The following is a 17113-nucleotide window of genomic DNA, read 5'->3' on the forward strand; positions in this document are numbered from 1 at the left end:
ACAGTATATAGACCGTGCAGCACTGATCTGAGATAACAGTATATAGACCGTGCAGCACTGATCTGAGATAACAGTATATATACCGTTCAGCACTGATCTGAGATAACAGTATATAGACCGTGCAGCACTGATCTGAGATAACAGTATATATACCGTTCAGCACTGATCTGAGATAACAGTATATAGACCGTGCAGCACTGATCTGAGATAACAGTATATATACCGTTCAGCACTGATCTGAGATAACAGTATATATACCGTTCAGCACTGATCTGAGATAACAGTATATATACCGTGCAGCACTGATCTGAGATAACAGTATATATACCGTTCAGCACTGATCTGAGATAACAGTATATAGACCGTTCAGCACTGATCTGAGATAACAGTATATAGACCGTTCAGCACTGATCTGAGATAACAGTATATAGACCGTGCAGCACTGATCTGAGATAACAGTATATAGACCGTTCAGCACTGATCTGAGATAACAGTATATATACCGTTCAGCACTGATCTGAGATAACAGTATATAGACCGTGCAGCACTGATCTGAGATAACAGTATATAGACCGTTCAGCACTGATCTGAGATAACAGTATATAGACCGTGCAGCACTGATCTGAGATAACAGTATATAGACCGTGCAGCACTGATCTGAGATAACAGTATATAGACCGTTCAGCACTGATCTGAGATAACAGTATATAGACCGTTCAGCACTGATCTGAGATAACAGTATATATACCGTTCAGCACTGATCTGAGATAACAGTATATAGACCGTGCAGCACTGATCTGAGATAACAGTATATAGACCGTGCAGCACTGATCTGAGATAACAGTATATAGACCGTGCAGCACTGATCTGAGATAACAGTATATAGACCGTTCAGCACTGATCTGAGATAACAGTATATAGACCGTGCAGCACTGATCTGAGATAACAGTATATATACCGTGCAGCACTGATCTGAGATAACAGTATATAGACCGTGCAGCACTGATCTGAGATAACAGTATATAGACCGTGCAGCACTGATCTGAGATAACAGTATATATACCGTGCAGCACTGATCTGAGATAACAGTATATAGACCGTGCAGCACTGATCTGAGATAACAGTATATAGACCGTTCAGCACTGATCTGAGATAACAGTATATAGACCGTGCAGCACTGATCTGAGATAACAGTATATAGACCGTTCAGCACTGATCTGAGATAACAGTATATATACCGTTCAGCACTGATCTGAGATAACAGTATATAGACCGTGCAGCACTGATCTGAGATAACAGTATATAGACCGTTCAGCACTGATCTGAGATAACAGTATATAGACCGTGCAGCACTGATCTGAGATAACAGTATATAGACCGTGCAGCACTGATCTGAGATAACAGTATATAGACCGTTCAGCACTGATCTGAGATAACAGTATATAGACCGTTCAGCACTGATCTGAGATAACAGTATATATACCGTTCAGCACTGATCTGAGATAACAGTATATAGACCGTGCAGCACTGATCTGAGATAACAGTATATAGACCGTGCAGCACTGATCTGAGATAACAGTATATAGACCGTGCAGCACTGATCTGAGATAACAGTATATAGACCGTTCAGCACTGATCTGAGATAACAGTATATAGACCGTGCAGCACTGATCTGAGATAACAGTATATATACCGTGCAGCACTGATCTGAGATAACAGTATATAGACCGTGCAGCACTGATCTGAGATAACAGTATATAGACCGTGCAGCACTGATCTGAGATAACAGTATATATACCGTGCAGCACTGATCTGAGATAACAGTATATAGACCGTGCAGCACTGATCTGAGATAACAGTATATAGACCGTTCAGCACTGATCTGAGATAACAGTATATAGACCGTGCAGCACTGATCTGAGATAACAGTATATAGACCGTTCAGCACTGATCTGAGATAACAGTATATAGACCGTGCAGCACTGATCTGAGATAACAGTATATAGACCGTGCAGCACTGATCTGAGATAACAATATGCGGAGCTTTCAAAACAAGGCTGGTCCGGGCCAAGGCTGTGCGCTCCTCTCACGAAACCCTCATCAAGTCAGTAATGTGCCGTGTATCAGAATGGACGCCCGGACCAGGCGCTGGCCGGGGCTCCTCGGTATACGTTCAGAAGGACAGCACCCATCTAGGGGTCATTCTCAAAGGACAGATCCAGCTCCCGCAGATCGATGGCCAGACAGCTCACTACCTTTGCAGTGACCTCAGCTGCTGTGGATCTCTGCGCCTGCTACAGCCGAGACACTAGGAGCTCTGAGCTTGTTTGTGTAGCTTGTTATTGTGTAGCTTGACAGGAGATACGTGACCTGTCAGGAAATACATTACCTGTCAGGAGATACATGACCTGTCAAGGGATACGTGACCTGATAGGCAATATGTCACATGACAGGAGACACGTGACCTGAGAGAAGATATGTGATCTGACAGGAAATACGTGACCTTAAAGCACTGAATTTTCTCTATGTCTCTCTATGTACCCCCAGGCCAAATCACTTCTATAGCTTAGATTTTCCATGCTGTACATGTATACATGGGTGTGGATTTTCTCAAGAAATCTGAAATCATATTACAAAACTCTTACAGGCATGAATATGGAAAATATATAAATATATTGTAATATTTACAGGTAAAGAGGATATATGTTTCAACCCCCCCCCCCAATGAATTCTTTTTGTGGGATCCAAGTCTTAATTAGGAGGTTCAGACTCCCCAACCCCCCCTGCAAATTGAACCATGATATTCAGTCCACAGCCTACTACAGGCAACCCATGGCAAAACCCCTGTGTGTACTGAGGCGTAAGGGTTGTCCAACTTACACCTTCACATATTTCCGGTCTCACACCTTGAAGTGTTTCCAGCTTTCCTACCCACATGCTCTTTCAGTGGGCGTGCACGAATCATGTCTTGCCAATTAGCTTTGTGGTAGCTCCTGCTAATTACAGACGAGATTCTTCCATCACAAGTCTCAATTCCATCACGACAGGGAAAAAAGATGAAATGCAATACACTAAAGATATTCTGTTTGTTTAGTGACATAACCGGGACACGTGCCAAACTGAAAAACAAGCCATTTATTACATTTCTGTCAGCTCCGGATCTTTTTACTAAAAAGAAAACCAATTAGGGGAGATTAGCTTTTGAACAGTGAAGTGAGTTCATGTCAGATAGGAATGTGATCTGTCTGCAACCCCTCCGTGCGCAGTACTTTCAGCCGCCCACACGTAATGCCTAGTGCATTAGTGGCATGGCTCTGACATGACCCCCGTCCACTAACACATTGGTTATGCCCACTGCTGAAGAAGACTGAGACCTTCATAACAGTCCAGAGACCTTCATAACAGTTCAGGGACCTTCATAACAGTCCAGGGACCTTCACAACTGTCCAGAGACCTTCATAACAGTCCAGAGACCTTCATAACAGTCCAGAGACCTTCATAACAGTCCAGGGACCTTCACAACTGTCCAGGGACCTTCATAACAGTCCAGGGACCTTCACAACTGTCCAGAGACCTTCATAACAGTCCAGGGACCTTCACAACTGTCCAGAGACCTTCATAACAGTCCAGGGACCTTCACAACTGTCCAGAGACCTTCATAACAGTCCAGGGACCTTCATAACTGTCCAGGCCTGCCAACTTTGAGAAGCTACCCAAAATTAGTATTGGTCAAACTGCAAGAGGTTTTAATGCAGACTGGTACCAGTGGTTAGTCTATTCAGACGTAACAGTAGTTGAGCTATTAAGACTGGTACTAGTGTTTGGGGTATTCAGATTGGTACTAGTGGTTGGTCTATTCAGACTGGTACCAGTTGTTGAGGTATTCAGATTGGTACCAGTGGTTGGGCTTTTTAGTGTGGTTTAATGCAGACTGGTACCAGTGGTTGGGCTATTTAGACTGGTACCAGTGGTTGGGCTATTCAGTGTGGTTTAGCCACACTCTCATATGTGAGATGTGATGAAGTCCATGAATGAATTCTAGTGCAGGCAGGCTACTAGTAACTGACTTCTACAACAGCAAGTGCAATGAAAGAGGCTATATGAAGCACATGGTATGATATGATATATGATATATAGCGGCAGGCGCCATGTGATCACTGGAAAGGGGCGCGCTCTGTGACAATATGATGTGACATGATATGAGATGACATAACATGACATCCCAGCAATAACATCGTCTATCTATGTCTAGAAGAGAGCAATTCTAGGAACAGTGAAAAAACTGCACCGTACCCTCAACTTCCCAGGTCTCTGGTAGACAAACAAACACACACACAAATACACACACACACACACACACACACACACACACACTCCTCATAGGACTGTTACAACCTCGTCTTGCCATCACCTGGGAGCACACACTCAAACTTCCAGACCTCTGGTAGATCTCTCACACACACACACACACACACACACACACACACACACACACACACACACACACACACACACACACACACACACACACACACACACCCTCAAACACCCAGACCTAGAAGGCCTGAGACGCTTGAATCTAGAGGGAGGTGCATTCTCCTTGGAAGTTTATGCTCAGGTAGGCAGGTGTCTTGAGGTTGTCTTCTAATGCTGTTCTCCAGAGTTTCACTGAGTTTTGACATGTATGGTCTTGCTGACTGTATCCGCTGCTGGACATTTCAGCGTCCTGGACAATGAGCTGTGTGCTTTCTTGTAGTCTGTGCAGGGTATGTTTAGGTTGGTTTATATAGTTTACTCGCTCTAATTTACATCTAGCTCAGAGAGCTTTCTTAGCTCTTCTATGGAAATTCGAAAATATAATCAATATTCTGATGTTTATGTATCATTTTAATAATTTATCATGATATTTTTCATAATAAATCTATTCTTTCGTGGGGTAGACAGCAAGCTTTTTTTTTTTTTTTATTATGCTCATTCATAGTTGCCCCACCCCCAGCATAGTATCCAGCATGGTGCAACATTCAGGTGTCCAGGTGTGTCATGTGCTTTCTTATAGTGTAACAGTATAACACTGTTGTGTAGGAGTGTAACAGTATAACACTGTTGTGTAGGAGTGTAACGGTATAACTCACTGTTGTATAGGAATGTAACAATATAACTCACTGTTGTGTAGGAGTGTAATGGTATAACTCACTGTTGTGTAGGAGTGTAACGGTATAACTCACTGTTGTGTAGAAGGGTAACAATATAACTCACTGTTATTTAGGAGTGTAATGGTATAACTCACTGTTGTGTAGGCGTGTAACGGTATAACTCACTGTTGTGAAGGAGTGTAACAATATAACTCACTGTTGAGTAGGTGTGAAATAGTATAACTCACTGCTGTGTAGGTGTGAAACAGTATAATTCACTGTTGTGTAGGTGTGAAACAGTATAACACACTGTTGTGTAGGAGTGTAATGGTATAACTCACTGTTGTGTAGTAGGAGTGTAACGGTATAACTCACTGTTGAGTAGGTGTGAAAGTATAACTCACTGTTGTGTAGGTGTGAAATAGTATAACTCACTGTTGTGTAGGTGTGAAACAGTATAACACACTTTTGTCTAGGAGTGTAATGGAAAAACTCACTGTTGTGTAGGAGTGTAACAATATAACTCATTGTTCTGTAGGAGTGTAATGGTATAACTCACTGTTGTGTAGGAGTGTAACAATCTAACTCACTGTTGTGTAGGAGTGTAACGGCATAACTCACTGTTGTGTAGGAGTGTAACAATATAACTCACTGTTGTGTAGGAATGTAACAATATAACTCACTTTTGTGTAGGAGTGTAACAGTATAACTCACTGTTGTGTAGGAGTGTAACAATATAACTCACTGTTGTGTAGGTGTGTAATGGTATAACTCACTGATGTGTAGGTGTGTAACAATATAACTCACTGATGTGTAGGTGTGTAATGGTATAACTCACTCGTGTGGATTTGTAACGGTATAACTCACTGATGTGTAGGTGTGTAATGGTATAACTCACTGATGTGTAGGTGTGTAATGGTATAACTCACTCGTGTGGATTTGTAACGGTATAACTCACTGATGTGTAGGTGTGTAATGGTATAACTCACTGATGTGTAGGTGTGTAATGGTATAACTCACTGATGTGTAGGTGTGTAATGGTATAACTCACTGTTGTGTAGGTGTGTAATGGTATAACTCACTGATGTGTAGGTGTGTAACAATATAACTCACTGATGTGTAGGTGTGTAATGGTATAACTCACTCGTGTGGATTTGTAACGGTATAACTCACTGATGTGTAGGTGTGTAACGGTATAACTCACTGATGTGTAGGTGTGTAATGGTATAACTCACTGATGTGTAGGTGTGTAATGGTATAACTCACTGATGTGTAGGTGTGTAACGGTATAACTCACTGATGTGTAGGTGTGTAATGGTATAACTCACTGATGTGTAGGTGTGTAATGGTATAACTCACTGATGTGTAGGTGTGTAACGGTATAACTCACTGATGTGTAGGTGTGTAATGGTATAACTCACTGTTGTGTAGGTGTGTAATGGTATAACTCACTGATGTGTAGGTGTGTAATGGTATAACTCACTGATGTGTAGGTGTGTAACGGTATAACTCACTGATGTGTAGGTGTGTAATGGTATAACTCACTGTTGTGTAGGTGTGTAATGGTATAACTCACTGTTGTGTAGGTGTGTAATGGTATAACTCACTGTTGTGTAGGTGTGTAATGGTATAACTCACTGATGTGTAGGTGTGTAACGGTATAACTCACTGATGTGTAGGTGTGTAATGGTATAACTCACTGATGTGTAGGTGTGTAATGGTATAACTCACTGTTGTGTAGGTGTGTAATGGTATAACTCACTGTTGTGTAGGTGTGTAATGGTATAACTCACTGATGTGTAGGTGTGTAATGGTATAACTCACTGATGTGTAGGTGTGTAATGGTATAACTCACTGTTGTGTAGGTGTGTAATGGTATAACTCACTGATGTGTAGGTGTGTAATGGTATAACTCACTGATGTGTAGGTGTGTAATGGTATAACTCACTGATGTGTAGGTGTGTAACGGTATAACTCACTGATGTGTAGGTGTGTAATGGTATAACTCACTGATGTGTAGGTGTGTAATGGTATAACTCACTGATGTGTAGGTGTGTAATGATATAACTCACTGTTGTGTAGGTGTGTAATGGTATAACTCACTGATGTGTAGGTGTGTAATGGTATAACTCACTGATGTGTAGGTGTGTAATGGTATAACTCACTGATGTGTAGGTGTGTAATGGTATAACTCACTGATGTGTAGGTGTGTAATGGTATAACTCACTGATGTGTAGGTGTGTAATGGTATAACTCACTGATGTGTAGGTGTGTAATGGTATAACTCACTGATGTGTAGGTGTGTAATGGTATAACTCACTGTTGTGTAGGTGTGTAATGGTATAACTCACTGATGTGTAGGTGTGTAATGGTATAACTCACTGTTGTGCAGGAATGTATAAGTAATATAATGTAATTTAATGTCTGTAATATTATGTCATAATGTAATATAATATCTGTAATATAAGTAATATAATGCAATTTAATGTCTGTAATATTATATAATATAATGTAATATAACGTCTGTAATATGTTATGTAATGTAACATAATGTGTGTAATATTATGAAATATAATGTAATATAATGTCTGTAATATGTTATATAATGTCTGTAATATAAGTAATATGTCATTTAATGTTTGTAATATAATGTAATATAATGTCTGTAATGTCTGTAATAGAACTTTCATATTTTGTCTATATTCCCTTTCACATTTTCACATTTTCTAATGTCTGTAATATAAAATAATATCTGTAATATAAGTAATATAATGTCTGTAATGTCTGTAATGTAACATCTGTAATATAACGTCTCTATTCCTTTTCACCTTTTCACTGTGTGAGGTCTGTAATATAAAGCGCTATAACACCTGTATTCACTTTTCACCGTGTGAGGTCTGTAACATAGAGCGCTATAACGCCTGTATTCCCTTTTCACTGTGTGAGGTCTGTAACATAAAGCGCTATAACGCCTGTATTCACTTTTCACTGTGTGAGGTCTGTAACATAAAGCGCTATAACGCCTGTATTCACTTTTCACTGTGTGAGGTCTGTAACATAAAGCGCTATAACGCCTGTATTCCCTTTTCACCGTGTGAGGTCTGTAATATAGAGCGCTATAACGCCTGTATTCACTTTTCACTGTGTGAGGTCTGTAACATAAAGCGCTATAACGCCTGTATTCCCTTTTCACCGTGTGAGGTCTGTAATATAGAGCGCTATAACGCCTGTATTCCCTTTTCACCGTGTGAGGTCTGTAATATAGAGCGCTATAACGCCTGTATTCCCTTTTCACCGTGTGAGGTCTGTAATATAGAGCGCTATAACGCCTGTATTCCCTTTTCACCGTGTGAGGTCTGTAATATAGAGCGCTATAACGCCTGTATTCCTTTTTCACCGTGTGAGGTCTGTAATATAAAGCGCTATAACGCTTGTATTCCCTTTCACGCATGTCCTTGTTGCTTTAAAGCATAAAATCTGCACCACAGCTAATGTGAATCACTCAATGGCACGCGCGTTTAAAGTCATTTCCATATGTGTAGAATCACAAACAGATATTAAAGCTCACGCTGCTGAAGGACGTCTCAGGGTGTAACGTTTTTGGACCCAGGGTGCCTGCTCCATTATCGTAACGATCAAAGATGATGGTAATACTATGACTACATGGAGTAACCGAAGGCCAGCGTTTATTAGTCATTCTAATGGCCGCTAGAGGGCAGTACGCACCTGTGGAATGGCCACTATGAATGTCCTAGGTGATCCGATAACCAGTTTAACTGCACTTTAACACGAAGTCCTTTACATTTATTAATAAGGTGCGTTGCTTCTGAAGACTGCTGTAATTAGACGTTTAGAAATTAATGACGATTTAAAATAATAATAATAGCATATTCATAAAAGGAGAAAACGATTATCCTCATAATAGTGAGGTATTTGTCTTAAATAAACTACTATGTTATATATACATGTTATAGATAGATAGATAGATAGATAGATAGATAGATAGATAGATAGATAGATAGATAGATAGATAGATAGATAGATAGATAGATAGATAGATAGATAGATAGAAAACAATTCCACTGGTTCAACGGTTTTTTGCTGATATTTGATGAACAATACTTTCAGGGAAAAGTTTTGTATTTCTAAAAGTTTAAATATCATTGATAACTCTCAGCTCAATCAATGTCTCTTACAACGTGATCCATGGCAGGATGAATATTATCGTAGGAATAGCGGTACTCTACCTGCCAAGGCTTTAGTCCTGAGAACCAAGGATTAGACTGACTGACATTCGCGTTTACAAATCATTATCTTGGTTTGGGGGTTCACAATGGGAAAGCGAGACAGAGAAAGGCGGGCTCGGTCACTCTTATCCAATGGGATTACAGGTGGGTGGGAGTTTTCTCAACTCGGGCTTTGTTCTAACTTACTAGGAACGTCGGGCGACAAGAGCGAAGTTGCGCCACCGTTATTCTACAGGGCATCGCACTGAAGTTACGAGGACCGCGCAAGCGTTCTTACCTACTTCACAAACGGTCTTCTTCAGTCTCTTGCGGTTGTCCATTAAGTTTTAGAGTTTGTTTGGAAGTGACTTTTGCAGTTCTAAGCGTATTTTCTGAGAGCTGGAACTTTCCCGTTTTTCACAATGGAAACTATTCCATCATTGGGAATATGACCAGAGCCCAGAAGAGCAGCTGAGTTCGGAGACGGAGAAGGATACGCGCTGTTTCTTCTGCCTCTAACGAGACGAGCGCAATCGGCAATTAGCAATATTGCAAGGATTTCAAAAGTTTAGGAAAAAAAAAAACCTGGAAGAGAAATACACGCAGAGAGTCGCTTTGGATTGTTTTTGAAGACCGATTTAGTCTTTTTCTCTGTTTTGGATACAATGCTGTAACGGTACCTAGAGTGGATGCATCTCGGTCCAAGGTTCTGTCCGAGAAAGGCGGGTTGGGACTTTGACTATGGCGCCTTCAGGTAGGAGTTTGGACAGCTTTCACCTGGTTTTGTTAGTGCTGTGGACTTTATTGCAGTTCTCTTCATCCAGTCAAGTCCGTCAAGAGTTTCAGGTACTGGAGGAGCAGCCGATCGGTACTTATGTGGGCACTATAGAAACGAGGGCGAGTTTCACCTACCGTTTCAGCGAGAACCACAAACTTTTTGCAATAAACGGCACGACCGGCGTTATATACACGTCGTCGGTAATTGACCGAGAGACCCTGCCGAGCAACATCATAAACGTAGTGGTACTGTCCAGCCAGCCTATGTATCCGACAGAGGTGCGCATCGTTGTTCTGGATATAAACGACAACTCGCCGGTGTTTCCAGACGCGTCCATCGTCGTGTCATTCAAAGAGGACGCGGCGCGTGGCCGACAGGTCATTCTGGATACGGCTACCGACGCGGACATCGGGAGCAACGGAGTCGATCACACCACTTACCGAATAGTTAACGGTAACGAGCGGAGGAAGTTTCGCCTGGATATCACCGTCAATCCCAGCGGTGAGGGCGCGTTTTTGCACTTGGTGACCACGGGAGGGTTGGACAGAGAGCTCACCCCGTTTTACCAGCTCCTTATCGAGGTGGAAGATAAAGGAGATCCGAAAAAATACGGCTACCTGCAAGTAAACGTCACAATTCAGGATATTAATGATAACGCGCCCGTGTTTGACCTAGATCAGTATCAGAGCTCGGTTTTTGAAGACGCTGTCGTCGGGACGAGCGTTTTACAGATAACCGCAACTGACCAAGATGAGGGGACCAATGCAGACGTCAGGTACTTTTTAGATGAAGGAACTCCTTTCCAGATCGACCCTAAAGCAGGTACTATAGCTATTAAAGAGGCTTTAGATTATGAGAGTAAGAAAGAGTATTCCCTCACTATACACGCTGTGGATAATGGCGTGCCCTCTCTCTCGGGCAGGACAGAGGCAATTATTAAACTCCTTGATGTGAATGATAACGACCCCGTGGTCAAATTCAGATACTTCCCCACCACCTCCAAATTTGCCTCGGTCGATGAGAACGCGCAGATCGGGACAGTGGTGGCGTTGCTAACCGTCTCCGACGCCGATTCCTCCGCGGCTAACGGCAACATATCTGTCTCCATTCTCGGCGGGAATGAACAGGGCCACTTTGAGGTGCACACCTCCCCCGTGCCCAACCTGAGCTTGATCAAAGTGGCCAGCGTGCTGGACCGCGAGCGCATCTCCTCTTACAACCTGACCGTGTCCGTTTCTGACAACGGCAAGCCCATCGCCCGTTCCTCCTTCGCCAGCCTTGTCATATTTGTGAACGACATCAACGACCACCCTCCCATATTCCAGGAAGCGGAGTACAAGGTGGACATCAGCGAGGATGTTCCCAGAGGCAGCTATGTTAAAGGGGTCTTGGCCACAGATGGCGACTCCGGGCAGAACGCCAACCTCCGCTACTCCCTGGTGTCCGGGAACAGCTTGGGCTGGTTCGCCATCAGCGAAAACAGCGGCCTGGTCACGAGCGCTGCTGTGCTTGACCGGGAAACGGCGTCCGTAATCGTGCTGAACATCAGCGCCAAGGACCAGGGCCTGCAGCCCAAGATCTCCTACACCAAGCTGATCGTGAACATCATGGACGTTAATGACCAGGTGCCCACCTTCACGCAGAGCACATACCATGTGGCGCTGGTCGAGCACTCGCCCACTGGTAGCGAACTGCTGCTGCTGTCTGCCACGGACACGGACCTGGGCGCCAATGGCACGGTGCACTTCACCTTCGACCCTGAGACCCCGGGCCACGTGCAGGAATTGTTCCAGCTGGATGCGGCAACGGGAAGGTTAAGCGCCGCTACCGAACTGGACCGAGAAGAACGTGGCTCCTATCTCCTCTACGTCAAAGCTACTGACTCTGGATCTCCACCTCTGCACTCTGTTGCTAAAGTCAACGTCACAATAAAAGACATCAACGACAACAGGCCCGTGTTTTACCCCGTGCAGTACTTCGCTAACATTAAAGAAAATGAGCCGTCAGGATCCTATGTCACCACCGTGTCTGCCTCAGACCCTGACCTGGAGAGGAACGGTATGGTCAGGTATGCCATCACCGCCGGCGACACGTTCAAGTTCCATATCAACAGCGACACGGGCCGAATCACCACCCTGGTGCTTCTGGATAGGGAGGAGAAGATGGCCCACCAGCTGCAAGTTTCTGCTACAGACGGAGGGGGGCTGCACTCACAGGCACATGCCATCGTCACCGTCACCGTGGTGGACACGCAGGACAACCCCCCGACCTTTAGCCAGAAGGAATACAGCTTTGTGATGTTTGAGAACGTAGCCCCTAATTCTGTGATAGGGACTGTATCTGCCACTACGGTTGATCTGAACACTAATATCACGTATCTGATTGCGTCAGGGGACCAGAGAGGCTTGTTTGCTGTTAATAGTGCCACAGGACACATAATGGCTACTGGTCTGATAGACAGAGAAGAGCAAGCGTTTTATCAGCTGAAGGTTATAGGCAGAGGAGGAGATGTTATGGGGGAAGCTTTAGTAAACATCACTGTGAAGGACTTGAATGACAATGCGCCACATTTCCTTCATGCAGTGGAGCACGTAAGCGCAGTGGAAAACTGGAACACAGGCCATCATATATTCCAGGCTAAAGCTTCTGACCCAGATGAAGGAACTAACGGCATGGTGGTGTACAGCCTACAGCAAAATCCCAGACGGCTGTTTCATATTCATGAGAAGCATGGCCTCATTACACTCACTGGGCCGTTAGAAGTGACCACCAGCTCGTACCAGATCGAGATCGTGGCCTCTGACCTTGGCGTTCCTCAGCGCAGCTCCACTCTCCTTCTGACGGTCAGTGTATACGATGTCAATGACAATGCTCCCACGTTCGACCAGCTCTCGTATGAGGTCATCATCCCAGAGTCTGAGCCAGTGAACAGTCGTTTCTTCAAGGTGGAGGCCCTGGACAAAGATTCTGGACTGAACGGAGAAATCGTGTATGACATCACAGACGGCAACAGTAATGACGTTTTTGGGATCTTCCCCGATGGGCAGCTGTACATCAAGGCAGAACTGGACAGGGAAGTGCAGGACAGGTATGACCTGGTGCTGGTGGCGCGCGACCGAGCGGTGGAGCCACTGAGCGCTAGCGCTAATGTGACTGTGATTCTGGACGACGTCAATGACAACCGACCCCTTTTCAACAGCACTAATTACCTCTTCCGTTTTGAGGAAGAGAGGCCTCGAGGCTCGTTGGTTGGGTGGGTTTTCGCAGAGGATAGAGATGCTGGTCCAAACAGTGAGGTGAGGTACTCGTTCGAAACCCCCCAGCCCAACTTTGAACTCAATGCCATTACCGGGGAATTGACTAGCACCCTGCAGCTGGACAGGGAGTCCCTGATGAGGCAGCGAGGCACTGCGGTGTTCGCCTTCACGGTCATCTCGTCTGACCAGGGTCTCCCCAAGCCTCTCAGAGACCAGGCCAAAGTGCAGGTCTACATCCAGGACATCAATGACAATGCCCCCAAATTCAGCAAAGACATCTACCGGGCCTCGATCTCAGAGTCGGCACAGAATATGACCCAGCTGCTGAGGGTTTCTGCCTCGGACATGGACGAGAGCAAAAATGGGCTGCTACACTACCACATCTCGGAGGGCAATAAGGAGAACTGGTTCAGCATTGACAGCAGCTCTGGTCAAGTCACGCTGGTGGGAAAGCTGGACTATGAGACCACGTCTTCTTACTCTCTCAAGATCGTAGCCGAAGACTCAGGATCAGTCCCTCTGTCCTCTTCCTGTCTACTAAGCATTAATGTTCTGGATGAGAATGACAATTCCCCCTCTTTCCCCAAGTCCACCATGACAGTGGATGTTCTGGAGAACATGAGGATTGGAGAGCTAGTGGCATCCGTCACAGCGACAGACTCGGACTCAGGTTCCAATGCTGATATCACGTATAGCATCGTGGCTAACAACAACCACGGCACGTTCAGTATTAGTCCGAGTACCGGGAGCATTTTCCTGGTCAGGAAGCTTGACTATGAAACCCAGTCCCTTTACAAACTCAACATCACGGCCAAGGACAATGGGATGCCGCCCAGATCCTCTTCTATCCCTCTTGTAATCCACGTTCGGGATTTCAACGACAACCCTCCTGTTTTTACCCCGGGTGATATCTTTAAGTCCATCCCAGAAAACCTTCCCCTTTCGACCTCTGTGATGACAATCACAGCTCATGACACAGATGCAGACATCAATGGGCAGTTAGAGTATTCCATCGTCCAGCAGACACCAAGAGGAAGCCATTTTTATATTGACCCTTCCTCCGGAGACATTCTCACAAACAACAAGATTGACCGCGAGTTCTCCAACATGTTTGAGCTGACAGTCAAAGCATCGGACCTGGCCGTCCCAGTTGAGTTCCGGCGGTTTGCTCTGAAGAATATCACAATATGGGTCACAGACCAAAATGACAACACTCCCAGCTTCATATCCCAGAATGCCCTGGTGGCTGAAGTCAACATTGTGATCGGCTCGATCCTGACCACGGTTGTGGCCTTCGACCCCGACGAGGGTGCAAACGGAGAGGTGGAGTACGAGCTGGTGAAGGGCGATTCGGACACCTTCATCATGGACAGGTACAGCGGCGACATCCGCGTGGCCTCTCCGCTCGTCCCCTCCAAGCTCATCTACAGCCTGACTGTGTCCGCCACCGACCACGGCACCGAGCGCAGGACCGAGCGCACCGACCTGACCATCATCCTCCGAGGTCCGGATGGGCCTGTCTTCTCTCAGGCCAAGTACATCACCATCCTGAAGGAAGGGCAGCCCGCCGGTACTGATGTCATCTCCCTGGACGCGTCCAGTCCGCGAGGCTCGGCCGCCAAGGTGGAGTATTTCATCGTGTCTGTCCGCAGCGGCGCAAGGGCCGTGGGGAGGCTCTTCTCCATTGGGCGTCACACGGGCGTTATCCAGACAGCCACGGAGCTGGACCGGGAGCAGGGTGAGGGCCTGTACCTGCTGGATGTGTACGCCATCGAGTCCGAAGCTAGCCAGCCCCGAACACAAAAGGCTGAGGTGAGCCCCTCCTGGTTTTCTGTTTCGCTGTGTCGCAGTTGTTTGGTCATGTTTCATTTCAGTAGGGAAACTTCACCGAGACAGGAATTTGTGTGCATATGTGTGTGTGTGGTGTCTGTGATGCTGATGGTTCCTACATATTGTGCTAAAAGGGGTCCAAGGAAAGGTAATGGGATTTCGGCGCTGTGCTGTGACATATGCTGAAGACATTGACCTGGTTTAGGTAGAGTAAAAGCAAGGTTTCCTTGTGGAAAATCTAACCCTAACACTGCTGGTTTTGGAGGTTTGCATGTGCAACAGCTCAATTCTTGTTCTTGGTATCATTTGGGTCGTATTGGAGGTAAGTAACCTTGGGCCAGTGTAGGTGGTGTGTGCTATGCTCAGGGTGCTTGGGTGAGCTTATCGCCTCTGCTTTCCAACAGCACATATGTACAGCGGGACTGCCGAGGCATATGTGGCGTTTTGTCTGGGAGCAGGAAGTGCGGGGCTGTGCTGTATCCTGTGCTTTGCCGAGTTCCTGCAGTGAATGCCCCCAGCCACCTTATCAGCGGCTGCAAATTCCACCAATCGAGACGTCAGACAGTTTTACTGATTGCTGATATTAATCGCGTCCCGTTTGTGGAGGTTGGGGGGGGGGGGGGGGGGTTGTGGAAATGTTTTTGTTTTGTTTTGTTTTCAGTCCAGAAATAAAGAGAGAGAGAGAGAGAGAGAGAGAGAGAGAGAGAGAGAGAGAGAGAGAGAGAGTGTTGTAGCCTTTCTCATATACCTGTCCCCCACAGAGGAAGAGAAGCTATTACTAGGGCTTTAAGCTCCCAGGGCTGTTCCATTGCTGGGTGGTCCGTGAGATTCTGCTTTGTGTCACCAGCTTTAGATCAGGAGCCAATAAGTGACCATTACATTCATCTGACATGCTAAGACTCGCTGAATAGGGAGAGAGAGAGAGAGACAGAGAGAGAGAGAGAGAGAGAGAGTGAAAGGGAGAGAGAGAGAGAGAGAGAGAGAGAGAGAGAGAGAGAGAGAGAGAGAGAGAGAGAGAGAGAAGAGAGAGAGACAGAGACAGAGACAGAGACAGAGACAGAGAAAGAGAGAGTTTGTAAAAAAAAGGGAAAATATTTGTGAAAAAGATGTGTGTTCAAGTGCTGTGCCGTGATGTTGCTCCTGGTAAATTGTCCCCTCGGGATGGAGTTAAAATCCCGTGCAGCAGAAAGTTTAAAAAAAAAGAAAAAATGAAACAAGAAGGAGAGGGTGAAACTTTAGCCAGGCTGTTAGGGTGAAGCCACGTCTCCAATGAAAACCAAATGTGCTTCTATATATGTGTTTAGGAAATTTCAGCTGGAACCAAAAAGTTCATGTTATTACAGGCTTGATGATATGCGTGTATAAACTGGACTTTTTTTTTCTTGCGGGGCTGCCCATAAGAACGGCTGCAGTGCTTTTCTGAGACCGATGCTTTGTGTTATTGCTTTGGAAATAGCCTCTCTGCGCTGTGTAGGACATGTACGCGCGTGTGTGTGTGGGTGTGTGTGTGTGCGCGAGCGCATGTGTGTTCGTGTGTTTATGTGCATTTTTGCCTTTGCGTGTGCATGTGTGTGCATGTTTGTGTGCATGTGTGTGCATTTGTGTATGTGCAAGTAATCCAAAAAGCAGCACTTTTTTTGGATTGCATTTCTGTTTATTACTACTGCCACTAGGTTACAACAGATTACTACTCCTACTGCTACTAGATTAGTACAGATTACAACTACTGCTTTTAGATTACAACAGATTACTACTACTGCTGCTGCTAGATTACTACAGATTTCTCTCCATGGGGATTTCACCCACTCTGGTGCCCATTGCAGGCCACGGTCAGGTGACCCTGTCCTTCAGACCTGAAGAACTCTTTGATTGTGACGATTTGCAGTCTGA

The 17113-nt window shown here is 45.2% G+C and overlaps 1 protein-coding gene across 3 annotated transcripts in view; it reads left to right on the plus strand.

The window, feature by feature from the left end:
- Window positions 1-9591: 9591 nt before the first annotated feature.
- Window positions 9592-17113, plus strand: part of fat4 (FAT atypical cadherin 4) — a 95481-nt gene continuing 87959 nt past the window's right edge. For all 3 annotated transcript variants that reach the window (XM_035522058.2, XM_081710155.1, XM_081710156.1), the window contains exon 1: window positions 9592-15205. In XM_035522058.2, the coding sequence (XP_035377951.1) occupies window positions 10100-15205 (5106 nt within the window). In that variant the 5' untranslated portion in view covers window positions 9592-10099. The remainder of the gene's footprint in view (window positions 15206-17113) is intronic.

Source organism: Electrophorus electricus, chromosome 3, assembly GCF_041902795.1.
Source record: "Electrophorus electricus isolate QZ-2024a chromosome 3, ASM4190279v1, whole genome shotgun sequence".
Taxonomy (NCBI): Eukaryota; Metazoa; Chordata; class Actinopteri; order Gymnotiformes; family Gymnotidae; genus Electrophorus; species Electrophorus electricus.